The sequence below is a fragment of the Zootoca vivipara genome, chromosome Z, assembly GCF_963506605.1.
Source record: "Zootoca vivipara chromosome Z, rZooViv1.1, whole genome shotgun sequence".
Lineage (NCBI taxonomy): Eukaryota > Metazoa > Chordata > Lepidosauria > Squamata > Lacertidae > Zootoca > Zootoca vivipara.
In genome coordinates, this window is record NC_083294.1 from 1,931,674 (window position 1) to 1,947,638 (window position 15,965).

General features: G+C 40.5%; 1 protein-coding gene across 5 annotated transcripts in view; it reads right to left on the reverse strand.

Moving 5' to 3' along the window:
- Window positions 1-15,965, reverse strand: part of GOLGA2 (golgin A2) — a 49,179-nt gene that overhangs the window by 15,376 nt on the left and 17,838 nt on the right. For 4 of the 5 annotated variants that reach the window (XM_060270172.1, XM_035133354.2, XM_035133357.2 and 1 more), the window contains 10 exons: window positions 15,595-15,675; window positions 8,066-8,104; window positions 5,775-5,837; window positions 5,505-5,598; window positions 4,418-4,524; window positions 3,189-3,247; window positions 2,148-2,289; window positions 620-709; window positions 378-485; window positions 150-240 (listed from right to left, as the gene is read on the reverse strand). In XM_060270172.1, the coding sequence (XP_060126155.1) occupies window positions 150-240; window positions 378-485; window positions 620-709; window positions 2,148-2,289; window positions 3,189-3,247; window positions 4,418-4,524; window positions 5,505-5,598; window positions 5,775-5,837; window positions 8,066-8,104; window positions 15,595-15,675 (874 nt within the window). The remainder of the gene's footprint in view (window positions 1-149; window positions 241-377; window positions 486-619; window positions 710-2,147; window positions 2,290-3,188; window positions 3,248-4,417; window positions 4,525-5,504; window positions 5,599-5,774; window positions 5,838-8,065; window positions 8,105-15,594; window positions 15,676-15,965) is intronic. The other variant, XM_035133355.2, reaches the window with a different exon arrangement.

A 15,965-nucleotide genomic window follows, 5' to 3' on the forward strand; every position in this document is an offset into this window, starting at 1 on the left:
TGCATAGCACTGTGCTACAGCACGGAGTAAAAAGACGGGATTGAACAGGTGAGCTTGTGTGGAACAGAGTATGTTTAGGGGAAAAGGGAATGGCAAAGTATGCAAGAAGGCCTTGCTTTAAGCTGCAGTTTCTGAACACTGAACCTTACCAGCCTGGCTGCTGATCAGCTCCGACAGATTGGCTTCCAGCTCCTGAATTCGAGTTGTACTCAGGTCCTTTTCTTCTGCCAGAGCCTGGACCTACACCACAGGAATTGGAAAGGGAAGACTAGTGTTGCTATCCTTCCATGCCTTTCATGCAGAAAGTAAATCTCTCCATTGTTATATTACCAGAAAGATATCTGCCTGCTATTTAGTGCAAGAGAAGCTGTCCTTACCTGGTCAGAAAGCAACTGTACTCGTTGCTGCCAGATTCCCCCTTCCTCTTTCAGCTTTTGGACATACTGATCCCGTTCAGTCTGCAGTTGCTGGATCGACTCAGACATCTGCCCAGCAAGCAAAGAGAAAAAAGAAAGCATAAGCCAAATATTGTGAATAAAGAAAACACCCTTCCTGGGAATGAAGCTAAGGGACTCTTCTGTGAAGCCCACAGCCCAAAACCCATGGCAGAGGGACCTACCTGGGAAATTTGTGTTTCTAGGTTTGCTCTTTCTTCCAGTGCCATTTGCAGCTGTTGAGTGGCATCTGGGATTCCTGGCTGGTTTGCAAACTGGCAAGAGAATCAAACAAATGGTTATGGTAAACACTGAAATCCCTTGCCACTTTTCTTCCTTCCTTCCTTCCTTCCTTCCTTCCTTCCTTCCTTCCTTCCTTCCTTCCTTCCCTCCCTCCCTCCCTCCCTCCCTCCCTCCCTCCCTCCCTCCCTCCCTCCCTCCCCATCCCAGAAGTCCACAAGAGGATTTCCATGCTTCTACAGTGCCTTTTAATTTGGCTCATGGATTATAGACAAAGGGTTAACATATCTATTGGGGGGGGTGGCAAGAGAGAGAGAATAGCCAGAATTGCATTTTTTTCCCCTACTTAAGCACAAGGGAAAATCTTCATAAGGAAATGGGTTAAAAATAGCTTTCCTTTTTCAAGCTTCCAAGTTTCTAGCACTCATGGCTATAGAACAGACACTGGGATTGAATGCCATGGATTGCAACTTCAAAGGTCATCACAGCTCTTTCATCCTTGGCTACTACCTTCTCCCCCACACCTAGTAATCTACATTTTAATCCACATGCCCTCCATTCTCTCTGCAATCCAGTACCCACAAGTGCAAATGCTTTGAAAAAGTGAATAAATAGCAACAATGGGATATTAGCTCTGCTCAAGGCATGATGGAGAGGCAGCAATGCCTGGGAAAAGATAGACATTATATTTTATAAGGACAGGAAGAATGCCACGGACAGAATAATTGTCACACACAGGAAGAATAAGAATATAGATTGAATGCTTTGCCTATAGATTTATAAGGAATTGTTATTTTGACTGGAGTGTAATTGAGATGAGTAAGATTTTGGAATGCAGAAATAAAGTAAATCATCAAACCAATTCTAGCACGCAGGAGGCCACTTAAATTATACGATTTGGCATCTGAACGATTGGGAGTAGTAACTGTATTATAATTTGGCATTGTTATAATGAGGCTATTATTGGATTATTGTAACTGAAAACTAATAAAAATATTATAGAAAAAGAAAAAGAGGGAAAGTGGATAAATATGTTGAGTGAAGCTCTCCATTTTGGGGTGCAGAGTAGAAAGAACTCCAGTTAAGATGTACAACCATATCAGTTTGAAATAAGAATAATTTCTCACAAGAGCAGTCCCTTCCCTCAGAACCTTCAAGGAACATAACCTTTAGGCAAGGATAGGGAAACCGTGGCCCTCCAGATGTTGCTGGACTACAACACACATCATACCTATTGGTCATGTGAGCTGATGCATTAATGGGTCAAGAAGCCCTAGTAGGGGGAAAAAACTAGTCAAATGCCAGGCTTCCTTTCAATGCTCAGAAGTGCTTGCGAAAGACCATTTCTCAGATTTAAAAGAATACCATGCTAAGTGCTGGGAGTGAGGAGTAGCTTTATTCAGAACCCTTCCACAGCTATATGACATGCTGCGCTGCAAGAGGCAGCAGTATTCCCAGCGACCTAACCATCACCTGCTGAATCATCAGTTCCGCCATCTCCAGTTTCTTGTGCAAATCCTCCACGTCCAGCTTCATTGCTGAGTTTTCAGAGATCAAGGTTCGCAGCTTCTCAGACAGTTCAGAGTTTTGCTGCTTGAATTCTTCACTGTTTTTACTACGGGAGGGGGAAAAAATAAGTAGGTATCCTCCGGGATGGACTACTAATACATTTTATGTGGGGCTGCCCTTGCAAGTGATCCAAAAGTTGCAACTAGTGCAGAATGCAGTAGCAAGGGTTTCAATGGGCCAATCCTATATAACTCCTATTCTGAAACAGCTGCACTGGTTGCTAGTTGCCTCCCACATTTTAGTAATCATTTAAAGTTGGCATGCATTCCCCAGGTGCAGCTTTTCATGAAAGGCTGAAAAAGCCACAGCTACCAAAATATCTTCTACAGCACAACTATTACAAATAAAAAAGCCCCGCCTGCTCATGGAAACTCCATCAGAGGCAGCAAAGGAAAAGTTGCCTTATCCCAGTGTAGACCATTGGGCCCAGCTAGCCCAGTAGTATCTTTTCTGATAAGCAGCAGCTCTCCAGAGATTCAAGCAAAGGATCTTTCCTATCACCCAACCCTTTTAACCAGATGCTGGGGGTCTTCTGCAAGGAAAGCATGTGGTGGGCATGGCTGTGTTCCAATCCTTACGTCTGGCCAGCATCATCACAGTTTGTGTCAAGGATATAAGATAGCAGCTTGCTGAGAAATCTGATGCAGCATAGGAACTAATGGGGTGTGCTAGGAGACCCTAGTTCAAATCTCACATTGGCCATATATTCCTCTAAATCAGTCCTTAAACTATTTACAAATATTTCTTCTGCCCTTACTCCAAGGCACTTAGGCTCATGGCTCCTTCGTCCCCACCCCCACATTTACTCTCACAACCATCCTGTGAAGTAGGTTAGCCTGTGGGTTAATAGAAGAGAGGGAAGTACTATGGAAGACATCCACTGTTTAAATTTTTGAAAGTAGAAAAACTGGATAATAATGTTGCGGAAAAAATAGCAAACCCCACCTTTGCTTGTAGACTTCCAGTTTCAGGCCATCTCGTTCCTTTGCCAGCTCTTTATTATGCTGCCAACAACAACAAACACATAAATCAATGAGGGAGCTTAGGGTTCTTGGATCTTGGAATTACGCAGTGCAGTTCAGAATAACTAACTTTTTAGCATCCACTGTTTAGGGTGAACAACACCCCCCAGGAAGCCCATTGTTAAGGGCTCCCTCAAACCTGGAATAGGCCTTGAAGCCTTCAGTGGACTTACATAATTCAGCCAGATACTATTAATAGCTTATTAAGCTTATTAATAGCTTATTAAAAGATACACCTTAAAGTGAGAGCCAGTCTCTGAAAAAGACCTAGACCTATAGCCTTAGAAAATAGGGTGGAAATCCCACAATGGCATGAAGACTCATAATCTTTCTACTTTTTTATTTTGAACCCTTTAAGCATTTTATTTGTTTGTTGGTGACTGCACTTTCAAACATACCTCTACAACCATGAGGAATGAAGATTTGCTTGTTTCCAAAAACTAAGAAGGGGTGAGCATGTCATACATCCATACAGTTGTCCTTCATAGACAAATGGTCCCCCAGTGCAACCCTTCCCACCTGCCAACATCTTCAAAAATATGTTAAGTCTGCAACCCACTCAAGTTATGCCATTGCTCTAAAACAGACTTGTATACTATATTGTTATTCGTGTCACATGTTCGGGTTATTTTTAGCAGAGATCTCTCCATCCACCACACATAAACCAGGAAGCTAAAAACAATAATTTGCAAGTTTGAGTTCTGCTGAAGCAAAATGCAGACTGCCAAGACCACCTCACCTGTATACCAAATGAAACCATAGGATATGTCTGCCTATGACCCAAAACAGCATCTGATACAATGTTTTGGCTCTATCTGCACAGAGAGACTCTACACTTGACATCAGTAATTAGATGAGACTGAGATGGAGACAGTTGGATGGTTGTCAATGCCAAATTGATCCACTGAATGAGAACAATGCCCCTGGGTTTCCCTGACAGACAGGCCATTTGGCAAAGCTAACAAAGTGCCAAGCATATTAATCCAAACGAAACCAACAGACACTCTCAATTCATTCCACACCCACCCACCCACCTGAGGTGTCTACTGGAATTTTATGAACACCTAGGGACGGAAGGTAGTCCAGCCTCCCAAAGAAGGAAACACCAAATGTAAGAGATAGTAGAAAGAATGACATATAGGGAATTCTTACTTTGTCTGTCTGCTTCTGCTGCGTAGAGAGGGAGGAAAGGGTGTGCTCCAGCTCAGATATCCTTTGACGACAAGACTGAACCCGTGTAGCAAGGTCCTCTGCTTCTCCTGCCCAAGTAAAATAAGGTTATGTTGCAATGGAACCCAAGCAATCAAACTGGCAGGTGTGGACCATCACTTTATGCTCCCCCCCCATGCCAATCAGTCATCAACAGAATCTGGCCAAGATTTATCATGCTCCATTATTTCTCAGGGTTACCCATCCCTGACTACTGCTGGATTAGATGTTTTAGAAGCTGTCTGGAAAACAGCAAGTGGTGCAAAATGCAGCAGCATGGCTACATAAAATACTGAAATATAACTCTCCCTCCCTCCCAACAAACAAGAAAAATAAGTAAATGTACAATTACTCTCACCAGTTGCTCACTTTTATTTTGGTTAACATAAAAACTTTACTTAGCATAAAAACAGCAAATAAACATGAGCGCAACAGATTCTAAGGCAGTTTGTACCAACATAGTTTTCTGCTTATTTGGCTTGACTCATTTCATTTGGTCAGATTCCAAATATGTGATAACTTGCCCCCATTTTTCCATAACATAATCAGATTTGTATCTCCTTTATTATGTCAGAATTTGCTATGCTAATGTATCCATAATTAATACATACTCTTGTAAAGGCTTTTTTACAGAAGCATTTTGGAATATAAGAGAATTGCAAAAGGGTCAGAACTTAACTCATTTTATGATTTTCATAATGCTAGGTCCAGTATACTAGTATTTTTACTTTCTTGTCTTTCGAGCTTTCTTGGTCTGTTTTATTATTTTATTGTTTCCAAAGGATTACTGAGGAAGGATTCAAACATCTATTTCCAGGAAGCCTACAGATGCTTATATGCCCACTTCTCCCAATGCCTACAGCACCTACAGCCACAGCCAAACCAAAAATGATGAAATCATTTTGCTGTGTCACTGAATCATCAACGGCATAACTGCCTCCTGAGCCCAAAGATTACAAAAAATGTTTAAGTCAACTGGTGCAGTATTCAAGAGCATCATGTTAGCCAGAAGGCTTAGGGTGTTGCCTACCTGCTTTCTGACGAGCGGCCTGCTGCGTATGTGCAAGGGCTGTCTGCAGCTCAGATTTCTCAGAAACCAGGATTCCTATCGTCTGAATGTGGACCTTCAAAGCACAGAACAATTGGATCAAAAGAGAACTTCCTACCTAGAATTCCTATGTCATAATCACTGAAAGGATAAGTAACTAGAAGCAGAAATATATATTGCCAAACGTGAACTTCAGTGTGCAGTCAGAAAATTAATTGGGGGCTGATGTACGATATACAGTAGTTTATCTACCTGTAACTGTTCTCGCAGTGCTGCTTGTTCCTTTGAAAATTTCTGCTCAAACCCCTTCTTTTCCTGTGAAAACATGACGTAGAAATAGCATATTAGATTTCTAATCTTTCTCTTATATGACCAATATTCATTCTAAGCATTAAGGTCTCACGCGTACTGTCTACCCACCACTGCTGCACATAAGCCCTTTTTGTCTCAGCCAGATCTCTACCTACCCACCTGAAGTTGTATATAAAGTCAGGCATAGGGCACATGGGCGTGGCTTGGCCAAAATGGCCTAGCGGGATGTGATGAAAAGCTCAGGTATGCCAGAGTCTGGTGATGCTGTGCCACAGAATTCCACAAGAGACTTGCTCTGTTTGGCTGTGAGTACAGCTAGCCGGGGTGGGGGTGGGGAAAGTCCTTTTGAGGTAAAAAGAAAAATCAGTTGAGAGTTGGGTTCCTGGCATTCAGCTGGAAAGGGATAAAGCCTCTGAGCTGTTTGTGTAACATCCACGCTGAGGAAAAGATCTACAGCCAGAGAAAGAAGTCTCTGAGCTTATACTGGAAGACAGTGATTAGTGTATTTTGAGAGTATACAGAGAAGTGAGAACTGGGTAGCTAAATTTGAGACAAGAGAAGTGGAGTTGTGAGGTCTCAATTCAGTAAGAAGGGAACAGAACTTCTGATGAGACAAATATAATCCCAAACCAGTTAGGAGGAGTGTGGTGATCACCTGGTTTGGTATATTAATAGAGGAACTGAAAGAAATAATAATAATAATAATAATAATAATAATAATAATAATAATAATTTATTCCCCGCCCATCTGGCTGGGTTTCCCCAGCCACTCTGGGCGGCTTCCAACAGAAAAATAAAACACAATAGTCTATTAAACATTAAAATATATAAGTTGCACGTTTGCCATCTTGTTTAGAAGCCTGTAACATCCACTAAATTACCGTTTCTTGCAATAAGTCTATCTCCTGACACACTTTTTCTGATACCAATTTTGCTTGTAAAATAAAATCTTTTTCCTGGTAAACTTCCCTAAGTCTTCAATGAACAGTGGTTTTTTTTAAAAAAGAAAGAAATAAAGAAAAATAGCCACTAGGGAGAGGGGGCATGCCTCATGGGAGAAATGGGGAGGCCTGATGAGCCTAATCAGGCCCATTGGCCTGAGCTTCCTTGCTGCTGCTAAGAAGCAACAGCTTTTTATGGTCCCCCCCCCAGTTTCCCTGAAGTCAGCCCCTCTTTGTTGCCATCCACTTAGTTCTATTGGACAGATTCTATTGCTAACATTCTAACCCAGTGCTGCAAATATTTGGCTTGCAAACATGTGGAAATGTTATACAGTACAAGGTAATGCAGTGAAAGTGTACCGTATTTAGTTTAAGATTTTCACAACTCAGGTCAGAGACTTTCTAAATAAAAAAGGGCAACTAGGTTCAGCTTAATAAATATTTCAAAATACTTAAAAAGATGGTAGTATGTATCCTAGAATGTTGTGAAGAGCATATATTTGGTCATAAACAGCAGCCTCCATGGAATGAAATTGTTGAAACAGAATAATGGAGCTCTGGCAATCTTAACACAATCAGAAGCCAGGAAGCTGTGACAAAATACCTGAAGGGTTTAAATTTTAACTTGGAACCAACATAAGTAGGAATCAGGCTGCAGTTTGATGCATATGTACCTGGGAGTAAGCAATTTAAAACAAACAAACAATGGAACTTCTGAGTCGCAGGATGGCACTGTAAATTAGCTCAGTCTACTGCTTTTTACTGGGTTGGGTGTTAAGAGCCAACATTGTGAAACCCAAAACAACAAAAATGGAAGATAACTTCAGATTATTTCCCTTTTACCATTAACAAAAACCAAACTCAAGTGAAAAGTGAATAAATGCTGATGGTTATGCTATGCTGACTGTCTAAACATCCAGACCCAGATGCATCTTGGTTCTCATGGTAAAGCTCCTACAAACGTTTCTAGGTGTCAGTGGCTCCACACAACAGTCAATACACACAAGCTGCTCACTAGGAGGACTGCTCTTATTTCATGGTGTGTTTCCAACCAACAGCCAGCTGCTTCCAGGATTATGTGGCACTGCTGATGGAGCTATCCAAGCAGCAGCGGAAAGCAACAAGGTGAGATTATATTCCTTAAGTGTTGCTAAATGGAACCATTTCCATAAATCTTTTTTCCAGTGTTGGGTTGAATCAGTGCCACCCATTCCCACAGTATACTATGCTTCCTGCTCCTGGTGTGAATAATGAACTGGCTGTACGTATCTCTCAAGCAGTGCATATTACCTTCTCCAGCTGGTTCATAATCTCTTGGTTCTGCTGCTTCTGCAAAAAGAACAAAATGAAGGCATCAATATTATCAGCAAGTCACTTGGGCTTCTAGGTAGGTGTGAGTATGCTAAGCTATACTACCAAGGCTTCTGGATGTTTGGAATAAGTTATTAGAATCAACAAACCCCAAACTCCTGACATAAATGCAAGAAGCAACTATTGCATTTATTTTTCACAACAAAAACACAATAAATAAATAAATAAATAACAACAATAATAACAATAACACCGTTTCCCATCACTTTCTTAAATGCTGCCACAAAAGTTTTCTAAGGTTTGTTTAATGCAGGCGTTGCAAACATTATGCTCTGTAGATGATGTTGTACTCTAGCTCCCATCAGCCTCAGTCAGCATAGCCAGTCAGCAGGGATGATTGGAGTTGTTGTTCAAAACAGCAGGAGGACCACAGGTTAGCAAAAGATGGGTTAATGCAATGTTTAATGACAAGAGAGAGAATCCACCATTGTTCAGATACCACCTCTTTTTGAATGAGCTGTTGTGTGGGACAGCTGTGCAGAACCTTTCTGCAGGTAGGCAATTTTGGACAGATCAAAACACAGCAAACAGTTGGTCCACTAAATGTAGCATACAAAATGGTTCATGGAACAACTGAGCCCTGTGAGGTAGCAATAGACCCCACAGGTACTTCTATAAGGGAAGCATTTCCTTTTCAACTGGCCATACAGTGGTACCTTGGTTTAAGAATAGCTTAGTTCATGAACAATTTGGATTAAGAATGCTGAAAACCCGGAAGTAGGTGTTTTGGTTTGTGAACTTTGCCTTGGAATAAGAACATGTTTCGCTTCCTGTTGAGCGTGTTCCATTTGTAAATTGAGTCCCCTGCTGCTATGGGAAAGCATGCCTTGGTTTAAGAACGCTTTGGTTTAAGAACGGACTTCTGGAACGGATTAAGTTTGTAAACCAAGGTACAACTGTATATGAAAACCATCAGAAAAGCAACTTCCCTGTTCCCTCCCCACCCTGCCTTTCTGTAAACACATGCAAAGCTACAGAATATGAGCTAAAATGCAGAAAAAGAACACCAAAATAATATGCAGACTACTGGTGGAAGTGCCTTTTGATTTCACCAGGCAGTAATGCAGCAGGGGAGCAAAATATACATAAAAAGGCAAGTGAGACTTGTGGTGCTGGACACAAGACACAACAGCAGGCTTTAGATGCATCACCAAATTACATTGAGTGTTATGGCAGCAAGCCACAGTGAGCCTTCAGCTTGTCTGTTCCCCCTTCCTGGTTGTCCTCTTTTTCATGCATGAACTGCCATTTCTCAATACAGTATGTATGGACTAAGGAAACCGTGGTTTATTCAAACTGTGCTTAGTTGTTAAACCAGACCAGGAGTAGAACTTGGTTTGATCCTGGCCTACATGAACTAACCACAGAGAAGAACAAAGCAGTTTCTGAAGACAGAATGGGAAACTGGCTGCATTTGAAGCACTTACTCTCTCCTTGCACATAAAACTCAATCTCATAATGTTAAACCATGGTTTAACATGGATCTACAAACATTCATGGATTCCCTGGAGTCCCATAGCTATCTTAGGCGGTGACCAGACAACTGCAGAAGTGACTTCAGGTTATCTTCCTAGTGAGAAAATATGTGGTCTTGACTCAGGTTGGCTGTCTGGGAGGCACTAGTAGCATTCCCATAACACCCTTTTGTTTTGTTTTTTCTTTAATTTTTTAAATTAATGATTTTTATTTATTTAAACATACAAAATGAAAATTTAAAAGGGAAAAAGGAAAAAGAAAAAACATACAGAAATCATATATAAAAAACTACAAATTATAAATCGTATATACTTATAAATCATATATATATATATATATATATATATATATATATATATATATCATATATAATCCCTTTTAAACTTAATAAAGATATATATATAACTGATAAAAATCATAACAAACGTAAAAATGTAAACAATAAAATACAAACAATGCAAATATAAATAAGAATGAAATACAAATAATAAAAAGCTACCACCACCTCCCCCCCCCTTTCACCTCATGTGACTTCCAGTCTTCCCTCTACTCTGGTTTATATATATCTCTGTCATTATGCATACTTTTTCTTATTTTTTTCCATATTTAATTTTGGGCCTTTTATATTTCTGCCAGGAGGTTGGCTTTTTCCACCTGTTTCTTTAAATATTGTTTAAACATTTTCCAATCTTTTTCTGATTTCTCTTCTTTTGAACCTTTCATTTCCCCCGCTTTTGTTGTTAAATTTTGATATGTTGTCAATTTTATAATCCACTCCTCCTTCGTTGGTATTTTATCACTTTTCCATTTTTTTGCGATGAGCAGTCTGCTGGCTACTGTTGCGTGCATCACCAGGGATCTATCCTTTGCTTTTATATCATCATTCAATAATCCTAATAAAAATAATTCTGGTTCCCAACATTTTATTTTTTTAGCCTGGCACTGAAAAGGCCTTAGCCCAAACTTTCCACTATGTTGAATAGTTTAACTGAGAGTTTTACAGTTCAGTCTAGTTTACTGGATAGACACTGATGGCTGTTTTATGTTGTTGTTGTTGTTGTTGTTGTTGTGATGCTGTTTTATGTTGTTGCTGTTGTTGTTGTTGTTGTTGTTGCATTGTTTTATTGTTTTAACTGAACACCACCTGGTGAGTTTACATTGAAAGGTGGCTAATAAATTTCTTAGGTAAATAGGTGGCTGCAATACAACCCAGAACCAAAAATACATTTAATTCCCTGCAGAACCTGCTGGGTCACTACTGCTGGTATATTGTTTTTGTAGCTTTGTATTTATTGGTATTTGACTAATAGCAGTTTTCCATCCCTAGGAAATCATGTCAAAAAAGAAAGAAAAGTTGACTCTGAGAGCAGGGTTTTCAACAAACAGTGGACTTTTGATTACTTTTTCACGCGGTACAAAGAAAGAGCTGTTTGTCTGATATGCCAGAATTCAGTGTCTGTGTTCAAGGAATACAATTTGCTTTGACACTACGATACTCACCATAAAGAGAAATATGATTGGTTGGACAAGTGAGAAAAGATGAAACATTAAAACAGAAAAGTGGATTGACAACTCAGCAAAATATTTTTGTGAAGCAAAAGCAGCAAAAATATTTCATTGTTGCGAGCAAGTTTTCAGATTGCCAAGCTCATAGTGCACACTGGCAGACCCTTCGTAGAGGGAGAAATTGTTAAAGAATGCATTCTTTCTGCTTCCAAAGAGATGTGTCCAGAGGAGACTGCTTTATTTAGTATGTTGAGTCTTTCAGGATGTACAGTTACATGTAGGATTGAAGAAATGTGGGAAAATTTGCATCAACATTTGCAAAACTCCTCGAAGAAACTTCATTATTTTTTATTGACACTCGACAAAAGCACTGATGTTCATGATTCTGCACAACTTCTAATTTTCATTCGTGGGACAAATGATAATTTCGAAATCACAGAGGAGCTTGCTGCTCTGCAAAGCATCAAGGGAACTACAACAGGAGAGGATATCTTTGATAAAGTTTGCCAAACTGTGCGCGATTTGGAGCTGGACTGGGCTAAACTAGCCAGTATCACAACTGATGGTGCTCTTAGCATGCTGGGGTCTATGAGAGGAGTGGTTGCACACATTAACCAAGACATGGACAAACACAACCATTCACATCCAAAAGCCATACACTGCTTCATCCACCAACAAGCACTGTGTTGTAAAAAAATCACTGAAGTTGGACTCTGTCATGAAAACTGTGGTATGTTGTGTTAACTTCATTAGAGTTCACGCACTAAACCATGGACAGTTTTGGTCTGAGTTAAATGTTAACCATGAAGATATTCCGTACCACAAAGAAGTACCAGAGCTCAAAGATGCAGAATGGAAATGGCTGCTTGCCTTTCTTACAGACGTAACAGAAATACTCAACACTTTCAATGTTCAATTTCAAGGAAAGGGGAAGCTCATCTGTGATATGTTTTCACATGTGAAAGCATTTCAAGCAAAATTAGACTTCCTCTAAACAAGTGAAGGAGGAAAACTTCTGCCATCTCCCCACAACTCAAAACATGTCAGCGGGAAAACCAGCAGTTGCATTCCCAAATGAAACATGTGGATTTACTGGAAATTTTGCAAAAGGAGTTTCAAACTTGATTTAAAGAGCTTCACATCCATGAGGAGGACATACAGCTTTTCCAGAACCCATTTTCTGTTGACGTTGAAACTGCTGATCCAATTTACCAAATGGAATTGGTCGAACTACAGAATTGTGACTCTCTGAAAGACGCTTTCAAATCAAGCAGCCTCACAAATTTCTATACTTCTCTCCCCTCTGATACATTTCTGAATCTCAGGAACCATGCACTCAGATTTGCAACCATCTTTGGCAGCACCTATGTCTGTGAACAGACTTTTTCCTGAATGAAACATCTGAAATCGCCAACCAGATACAGATTAACTGATGAACACTTGCATCACTTGCTACGACTAGCAGTGACAAATATGGAACCGGATTATTGACTATATCATTAGCCAAAAGCAGGTCCATACTTCCCATTGAAAAACTTATAAGTTTATGTTGATTAAAATCGTTCTTCATTTTAAATACTGTATAGCTTTTCCTGCTTTTTGTGCACTACAAATACAATATGTTGTAGTGTGCATAGGAATTCGTTCATATTTTCCCCAAAAAATATAGTCTGGCCCCCCCACAAGGTCTGAGGGACAGTGGACCGGCCCCCTGCTGAAAAGGTTTATCAACCCCTGATCCAAGGCTCACACACATAACTATAAGCTAGGGGCAGGCAACCTAAGGCCCATGGGCCGGATGCGGCCCAATCGCCTTCTCAATCTGGCCCACGGACAGTCTGGGAATCAGCGTGTTTTTACATGAGTAGAATGTGTCCTCTTATTTTAATGCATCTCTGGGTTATTTGTGGGGCTTGCCTGGTGTTTTTACATGAGTAGAATGTGTGCTTTTATTTAAAATGCATCTCTGGGTTATTTGTGGGGCATAGGAATTCATTCATTCCCCCCCCCCAAAAAAAAACTCTGGCCCACCACATGGTCTGAGGGACAGTGGACTGGCCTACAGCTGGAAAAGGTTGCGGACACCTGCAAGCCTTTGTCCATTTTGTTGGGTCTGAACTGGGCCTTAGAATCCAGAAAGACATAGGGAGGGCATAGAGGTTGAGAGAGGTCTTCTTTGCCCAATACAAATTTTGTTACATCAATTGTTCTATGTAGTCCCTTACAAAAACAAATGAAGTAAGCATGTCTGCAAAGTCTGCCTTTCTTTTCTTTTTAAAGTTCACTCCTTCCCCGCCCCGCCCCAATCAATACACTGTTTTGGCTCCCCTCAAATTCTCAACACCCAATAAAAGAGCACTTCATGTTCCTGTCAGCCTGCAAATGGCAAAAGCCATTTGTAAGCAGTGCTCAAACACAAGGCATTTCGGTTGCTGATTGAAATGCTATAGCGGGTGTGGAGGAGGGAGGGAGTAAGGGACACAAAGAAAAGAACAATGCAGCAAAAACTAAGCGAAGTCATGCAACAAGCTGGGGAGAGTGAAATGGGGTGGAGGGATATTCCAAACAATGCAGGCTCTTTGCTGACTGAAAACAGGCCTCACATATTTCTAGCTGTCTTTTAAAAGGCAGTGAGTAAAGTAACAGTAGCAGAAGCCACCCATGCAAGCTAAAGACAAACAGGTTCACTCACAGTGCCACTGTTGCTCAAAAGATGGTCACTCACTATCCCCATGTTTTAAGTCTAGAAAGCTAAGCCCCAATCTTTGTTGAAACAGATTCAATAGAATCAACACTGTTCCAGTTAGGAGAAGTTCAGCAGCAGCTCATCATACAATTGCAAAGCCCTACTTTGCAAGTCTCAAAGCAAAGCCCTACTTTTAAAGTCTCTATTAGTGTGCATTCCTGAACTTTCAACAGCCTCAACAGATGCTGAAAACCAATACAATTAGCACTTAAATTCATGAATAGGAGAGAGGTTGAAACTCAGCTATTTCCAAACAAATTTTCTCCTCACCCCAAAAGACTAAACCTGGATATAAACCACCTTGGCAATTGACTTACTTGATTACTAAATTTAATCTCTACTTATCTCTTGCGACCCCCTTCTCTTGCAAGTGGGCAAGTTCTTGGCTATCAAAATCCTCTGTGATTTTGGTTTGCCTCTCATTTCTCTATGGGAAATGAAAGTAAGGAACCTCTTTCTCTCCCACATCCTCCCACAAGGTACTTCTGCAGGCACAGCGTAAAAGATGAACACACCTGTCCATAGTAAGGAGACAGAAAGAGGTCACATCAATGCACAGACATGAGTGTGCTTAAGGTGATAGGCTCAGACCAATGTTTTACTCTTGGACCCTGAACTTCCATCTGGTACAGCCACTACTGGATCACCTTCAAGAGTCCCTTTAATCATGGCCAACAGGAAATGGGATTGGAAGATATGGAATTGGGTACTAATTAATAAACATATAATAAATAATGTATCTGAAGAAATGTATCTGAAGAAGTGTGCATGCACACGAAAGCTCATACCTATGACAAACTTAGTTGGTCTTTAAGGTGCTACTGGAATAATTTTTTTTATTTTTTGTTTCGACTACGTCAGACCAACACGGCTACCTACCTGTAACATATAATAAATAAGTAATTGTGGATTATTATCCCAATAAGGAAACCTCTTGGAAATGAAATTGTTATACTGGAATGGAGGAAGAATAATCTTCCTATCTAGTAATACCAGTAATAACAATTGAAACAGCCCCTTTGGTCTTTTTGTGTAGAACGGAAAATAAACGAACTTCAGGTGTCGGGTATTGAAGACTGAGGAACAGTTGGACATTGTCCTAGAATACAGCAGGGTGCTATTGTGGAGTGAATGTTTTGAATACTTTGAATAATCTGAATATACATAGTGGCCAAAAGGAGAATAAGAAGTCCTCTATTGCCTTGATCTCTCTTTTCCTTTTCAATGATATTTAACTTTTGTCCCTTTTTTTGGTTAATTCTGTTTTTGTTCATGTTTTATTTCATCTTTTGATGTCCTCTACCTTGAGTTGATTAGGCTACTCAGACAAAGATGATGAAGGACTGCATGAGAAGCAGAGAAGGGAATAACTTTCAGGCTGGGAGAAGAAATGGAAGAACCCATGTGAGAGCTGGGAGGGCCCCCCCCCCCTTTGTGGCTCTGTATAAAGAGGGCTTTGTATCTCTCTCTCTCTCTCTCTCTCTTTCTTTCCTTCCCCTCCTATTCTGTCTCTATGTTTTTTCCTCTCTCTTCTTTCCCCCCTTCTCTATTTTTATTTAGAATAGTTTGATCCCTCACTCCCTCCCCACCCCTTTGAACCATGAAGCACACAACACTTTTCTTTGTGGCACTGTGAAAGAACCCAAAACCTTGCAGACACCCAGAGAGCAAAGAGGAGCAGCAAGACAAGGCCAAACATCTTGGTCTGGTTATTTCTTACCAATTCCTCTATCTTTGTACTGAGTTGTTTGTTTGTTAGATTGCTGGAGTCTAGGGCTACTGCCAGCTCCTGGTAACGTGTCTGATGGGCACATGCAGATAGCAGGAGGAGGAGGAAGAGGAAGGGAGTAGAAGAGGGGAGAAAAGGCAAATTATTAAAAAAAGGAGAGAAAATAATAATCAGCATCACAGTTGAACTCATTTGTGGTGTCCATTCTTACACAAACACATCATCCCCCACCACTACCAAATTCATACTAAACCACCAAAAGCTTAATCTCCTTTCAAAGGAACATCAGGATGGATCTTTAGCACTTCCATAATCCAGTCTAAAAACCACTGCAGGAGCCTTCATCTAAACAAGTAAAACTT